General features: G+C 48.8%; 2 protein-coding genes across 7 annotated transcripts in view; both read left to right on the forward strand.

Annotated features, from left to right (window-relative positions):
• Positions 1-6,000, forward strand: part of bark (protein bark beetle) — a 247,906-nt gene that overhangs the window by 208,226 nt on the left and 33,680 nt on the right. For all 6 annotated transcript variants that reach the window (XR_011225966.1, XM_069318515.1, XM_069319199.1 and 3 more), the window contains exon 34: positions 540-733. Coding sequence is in view for 5 of the 6 variants with exons in the window: in XM_069318515.1 (XP_069174616.1) it covers positions 540-733 (194 nt within the window). In the remaining variant the exon portion in view is untranslated. The remainder of the gene's footprint in view (positions 1-539; positions 734-6,000) is intronic.
• The window catches only part of LOC123753850 (uncharacterized), a 490,864-nt gene that overhangs the window by 42,680 nt on the left and 442,184 nt on the right, over positions 1-6,000 (forward strand). The gene's annotated exons all lie outside the window — the stretch shown is intronic.

Here is a 6,000-nt window from a genome sequence, read left to right on the forward strand (position 1 = left end):
CAGATGTAAAAAAAAAATATGCCCAATTTTCTCATATGGAGCGGGAATTTAATTGAGGACCATTTGGTTGCTAGTTATCTGTGCCGATTCCTGTGCTACAGGACACCTCTTTTCCCAGTATAGTCAATACTGTATATCTCTTTCTCTTAGTACAGTGTGTTTCTATATTCAGCAGTGTATTGTATGTACTGCATCGCAGTACATAGCAGTCCCCATGGTGCAGTGGTAAAACACTCGCCTGACGCTTCACAAGCGCTTTGGCCTGGGTTCATATCCTTGCAAGGGAGGATTGACTGGGTGTCAATTCTTAACTGTAACCTCTGTTCACCTAGCAGTGAATGGGTACCTGGTTGTTAAACGATTTGGCGGGTCGTATTCCGTGGAAAATTAGGATTAAGGACCTTAGGATTGAATAAGGATTAGGATTGTGCTAGTGACTGTACAAGAATGTAAGAACTCTTGTATATTTAAATAAATAAATAAAAAGTATATCTCAATCTAAGTTTCATAAGGTTATTTATGTCTTTCCAACTGCACAGGACCCACAGAGAGCAATACCGATGAAGGGTGGAGGCTCGATGGGAGGAGCAGCACGGATGAACGGTCTCCATGGGTCGTTCGACTCTATATCCAAATCTAACTTCAACTCGTCCTTGGATGATGACCCAAGCTTTGTTGTTTACGAGGAAACGACTCAGTCGCCCCCTGGGTACACGTCGGAACTTGACAACAGGCAAGTAATCTCTAGTTGTTACAAGTACAAAGTAATGCGAGTGCGCACGACACTAAGGTATGTGAATGGCATGTCTGGTAATATCAGCAATACTGCCATAATGATGATTAGATTAATACGTGCATGGTTGGGATGTAAATATAAACAGTATTTATGAGGTATTGCATATCATAAATATTACTTCTTGATAAGTATATATAGTATTATTAAATGGTATATATATATATATATTATACAGTAAATAATTCTAACATAACTTTCTGTGCCACTGTTGTATTTTACTGCACAAGGAAATGGCTTAACTTGAACATAAAGTTGAATTGAAAGGTGAGTTATTGAGATGTTATTACTCACAAATATTTGACTAATTTTTGCTCAGGGTCAACAATTTAGTAAACGTAAACATTTCCTTTGCATTTTAAGCATGGTCTTAAGGATATACATTATAACCAAAGCTATAACATGTCTGAGTTTGCCTTCACTCTCAGATGCATTCCAATGGAATCATTTCAATAAGAGGAAAGTGAATGCCACAACTATCAGAAGCTTCACAACGTCATGTGACAAAGATTATAGGGAAGTCAAGACACCACAAGTGTCTCAACTTACACATGTAACACTCTACAAGTGTAACTTGTGGAGCGTTACAAGTGTAACGCTCATCAGTAATAACACCCCAGGGCTCTAGAGTGACTGCTTGGCCTACAGAATTTACTCCTTTAACTGATAATTTGTTACACTATGCAACTTTCATCTCTTTAATTAGGCAAAACTAATAATGTTGGCAAGGAATAACTTATTCAGAGGGTGGCTGTTTTCAGGATTCAGACAAGAAAGCTATGTTTGGGAGAACTTGTGGAACACATGTATAAGCTATGAATATTTAGAACTAGTAATTACCAGAAGTGTTGAGTATGTAACATTACTGAAAAGTAAGCAAAATGTTGGATTGTAAACAGGATTATACCGGTAATCTAAGTGGGCCAAGTCTGAGTAAATTCATGAACGAACAGTAATCGGGTTAAATTTCAGTTTATATGATAGGAAAGTACTCTGGTGCATTCATATCTCAAATGTTTTGTGAAGTTACAGGTGGGACAAAGAATCATCATTTTATCATGTCTTCACCCTTGTATGGTTAAACCCATCAACGTTAGCGAGAGAGAGAAGTCTACATGGTGTTTTGCTTTCATGCAAGTATCGTGGTGGTGGTGGGGTTCTGATGCCATACCAGGTACAGCCAGTGGTGGAGGGGTTGTCATGCCATGCCAGGTGCAGTGGTGGAGAGGTTGTCATGCCAGGCCAGGTGTGGTGGTGGAGGGGTTGTCATGCCAGGCCAGGTGTGGTGGTGGAGGGGTTGTCATGCCAGGCCAGGTGTGGTGGTGGAGGGGTTGTCATGCCAGGCCAGGTGTGGTGGTGGAGGGGTTGTCATGCCAGGCCAGGTGTGGTGGTGGAGAAGTTGTCATGCCAGGCCAGGTGTGGTGGTGGAGAGGTTGTCATGCCAGGCCAGGTGTGGTGGTGGAGGGGTTGTCATGCCAGGCCAGGTGTGGTGGTGGAGAGGTTGTCATGCCAGGCCAGGTGTGGTGGTGGAGAGGTTGTCATGCCAGGCCAGGTGTGGTGGTGGAGGGGTTGTCATGCCAGGCCAGGTGTGGTGGTGGAGGGGTTGTCATGCCAGGCCAGGTGTGGTGGTGGAGGGGTTGTCATGCCAGGCCAGGTGTGGTGGTGGAGAGGTTGTCATGCCAGGCCAGGTGTGGTGGTGGAGAGGTTGTCATGCCAGGCCAGGTGTGGTGGTGGAGGGGTTGTCATGCCAGGCCAGGTGTGGTGGTGGAGGGGTTGTCATGCCAGGCCAGGTGTGGTGGTGGAGGGGTTGTCATGCCAGGCCAGGTGTGGTGGTGGAGGGGTTGTCATGCCATGCCAGGTGTGGTGGTGGAGAGGTTGTCATGCCAGGCCAGGTGTGGTGGTGGAGGGGTTGTCATGCCAGGCCAGGTGTGGTGGTGGAGGGGTTGTCATGCCATGCCAGGTGTGGTGGTGGAGAGGTTGTCATGCCAGGCCAGGTGTGGTGGTGGAGGGGTTGTCATGCCAGGCCAGGTGTGGTGGTGGAGGGGTTGTCATGCCAGGCCAGGTGTGGTGGTGGAGAGGTTGTCATGCCAGGCCAGGTGTGGTGGTGGAGGGGTTGTCATGCCAGGCCAGGTGTGGTGGTGGAGGGGTTGTCATGCCATGCCAGGTGTGGTGGTGGAGAGGTTGTCATGCCAGGCCAGGTGTGGTGGTGGAGGGGTTGTCATGCCAGGCCAGGTGTGGTGGTGGAGGGGTTGTCATGCCAGGCCAGGTGTGGTGGTGGAGGGGTTGTCATGCCAGGCCAGGTGTGGTGGTGGAGGGGTTGTCATGCCATGCCAGGTGTGGTGGTGGAGAGGTTGTCATGCCAGGCCAGGTGTGGTGGTGGAGGGGTTGTCATGCCAGGCCAGGTGTGGTGGTGGAGGGGTTGTCATGCCAGGCCAGGTGTGGTGGTGGAGAGGTTGTCATGCCAGGCTAGGTGTGGTGGTGGAGGGGTTGTCATGCCAGGCCAGGTGTGGTGGTGGAGGGGTTGTCATGCCATGCCAGGTGTGGTGGTGGAGGGGTTGTCATGCCAGGCCAGGTGTGGTGGTGGAGGGGTTGTCATGCCAGGCCAGGTGTGGTGGTGGAGAGGTTGTCATGCCAGGCCAGGTGTGGTGGTGGAGGGGTTGTCATGCCAGGCCAGGTGTGGTGGTGGAGGGGTTGTCATGCCAGGCCAGGTGTGGTGGTGGAGGGGTTGTCATGCCAGGCCAGGTGTGGTGGTGGAGGGGTTGTCATGCCAGGCCAGGTGTGGTGGTGGAGGGGTTGTCATGCCAGGCCAGGTGTGGTGGTGGAGGGGTTGTCATGCCAGGCCAGGTGTGGTGGTGGAGGGGTTGTCATGCCAGGCCAGGTGTGGTGGTGGAGGGGTTGTTTTACAAGGCCTGGTGCTGACAAAGAGTCAACCATGAATGCCGGAGATCTCATATGGTTGCCGAGACAAACACAAGCAGAACACCAAGCAGAGAACTGTCAGCAGCAAACCAGAGACAAAGGGTAAAAATCCCTTAGACCCAGGTAATCTTGGACTGCCAGGTAGTGATCAAGGGCATAATGGCTGGAGGCCTTACCCTCCACCAACAAAAATGTTTGCCTTGTTTTCCTGAGAGTTACTATGTTCCTTCAAGTAGCTGCTTGTTTTGATGCCCTTATACTTTCTGATGTTTTTTTCTCACTTTGGATAGTTTTTATCCCTAAGCTCCCCACACCTTGTAGAGCCAGATTCAGGTCCTGGCTCCTGGTAGTCAAGGCTCAACAGCCCGAGTTCTGTAGTGCAGGAAGCTATTGAGGGCTCCCTCGTAGAAAAGTTATTCTCATCACTTCTACAGGACGTTTATTTTTTAATTCTGTAAACCTTAGTCCTGGGGATCAGACATAGTATTCATATGTTTCACCAAAAGGAAAAAGGAGAAGCGAACATAAATATAGGCCAAAGGTCATTTGCATAATAAAGAATTGTGCTGTAATGTAGTTCGCTGTCAAACTGATCTTGTACAGTACTTCCTTCTGGTGAGCTTTGGTGTGAATCTCATGGCAAATAACACATTAATTGTGAAGTGTCACTCACTGAGTAGATTAAATTTATTGATTCAAGGCTTGGAAGAAAATGAGTCCATTCCCTTTCTGGGAGGAGCCCCATCGGCTCCCCGAAGCTATCCAGGCTGATATTGCTTATGTTAAACTTTGGCATCAGTCATGTGTATGGAGTTCTATAGGCTTACCGGGGACCACGAGCCAGAACTTGGCCCTATCAGAGAGACACAAGGAGCAATGGCCTAGAGAAACCCCCATGTGGTTGGAAGCATTCTATGTCTGCCATCGACCGGGTCAGGCACCCAGAAAGGTAAGCATCCCAAAACAAACCCATATTCTGGTTAAGAAATTGCTACTGAGAGATGAACTAGTGGACAGAACTCCTCAAACAAAAACGAGATAACGAGCATGACGCCACCACGTCCCCGTATGCGCAGCTCCTCCAAGGGGAAGCCCCAGACCCCTCACACCGGTAACCCAAGACCCCAGTTCTGAGATTGTTGCGCTAGGCAGAGGTCGTGTGTTCTGGCTCCAGACTTAGTTTCAGCTCAGTGCCTTGTGTGCGGTGGCTGTCTTTTAGGTATTGTGTGAGCCAGGAGTAATTCTTCAGTACTCAGGCTGCATGCGCCCAGGGTTCCCTTTCCTAGGTGCCCGATAAGTACAGCATCAACTCGATTTAACACCCTATATGGAGCTGTACCCAGGTCGTTAGATGTGGGGCTCCGGTATTTCTGAAGATGTTAAGTGTTGGTAATATTTCAAGTAACATTCAGGTAAGATATATTTTGTCTTCTACCCTTGTGACATCACAGATTCAAGACACATTGTTTTGATTTGTCATGAGGCTGGAGTGTTCATTCTGTGACTTTGTTGGACATATCTGCGCAATGAAGGAGCATCCGTGCACCATGTTGGCTCCATATGCACTCATTGTGTCAGTGATGGCTGACTGGTGGGTGGATGGGCAGGCAGGCAGGGAGGGGCTGAAATGTAGGCAGGGAGAGGATGAAGATGGATGGAAGGATGGATAGATGGAGGGATGGATGGATGAATGGATGGAGGGAAGGATAGGGAGGGAAGGATGGATGGAAGGATAGGGAGGGATGGAGGGATGAATGGAGGGATGGATGGAAGGATGGATGGATGGATGGATGGATGGATGGATGGATGGATAGAAAGAAGGAAGGATGGATGGATGGAAGGATGGATGGATGGATGGATGGATGGAAAGAAGGAAGGATGGATGGAAGGATGGATGGATGGATGGATGGAAGGATGGATGGAAGGATGGAAGGATGGATGGATGGAAGGATGGAAGGATGGAAGGATGGAAGGATGGATGGAAGGATGGAAGGATGGATGGAAGGATGGATGGAAGGATGGAAGGATGGATGGATGGAAGGATGGATGGAAGGATGGATGGATGGAAGGATGGATGGATGGATGGATGGATGGATAGAAGGATGGAAGGATGGATGGAAGGATGGATGGATGGATGGATGGAAGGATGGATGGATGGATGGATGGAAGGAAGGATGGAAGGATGGAAGGATGGATGGATGGATGGATGGATGGAAGGATGGATGGATGGAAGGATGGATGGATGGATGGATAGAAGGAAGGATGGATGGATGGAAGGATGGATGGAT

This window comes from Procambarus clarkii, chromosome 1 (assembly GCF_040958095.1).
Source record: "Procambarus clarkii isolate CNS0578487 chromosome 1, FALCON_Pclarkii_2.0, whole genome shotgun sequence".
Lineage (NCBI taxonomy): Eukaryota > Metazoa > Arthropoda > Malacostraca > Decapoda > Cambaridae > Procambarus > Procambarus clarkii.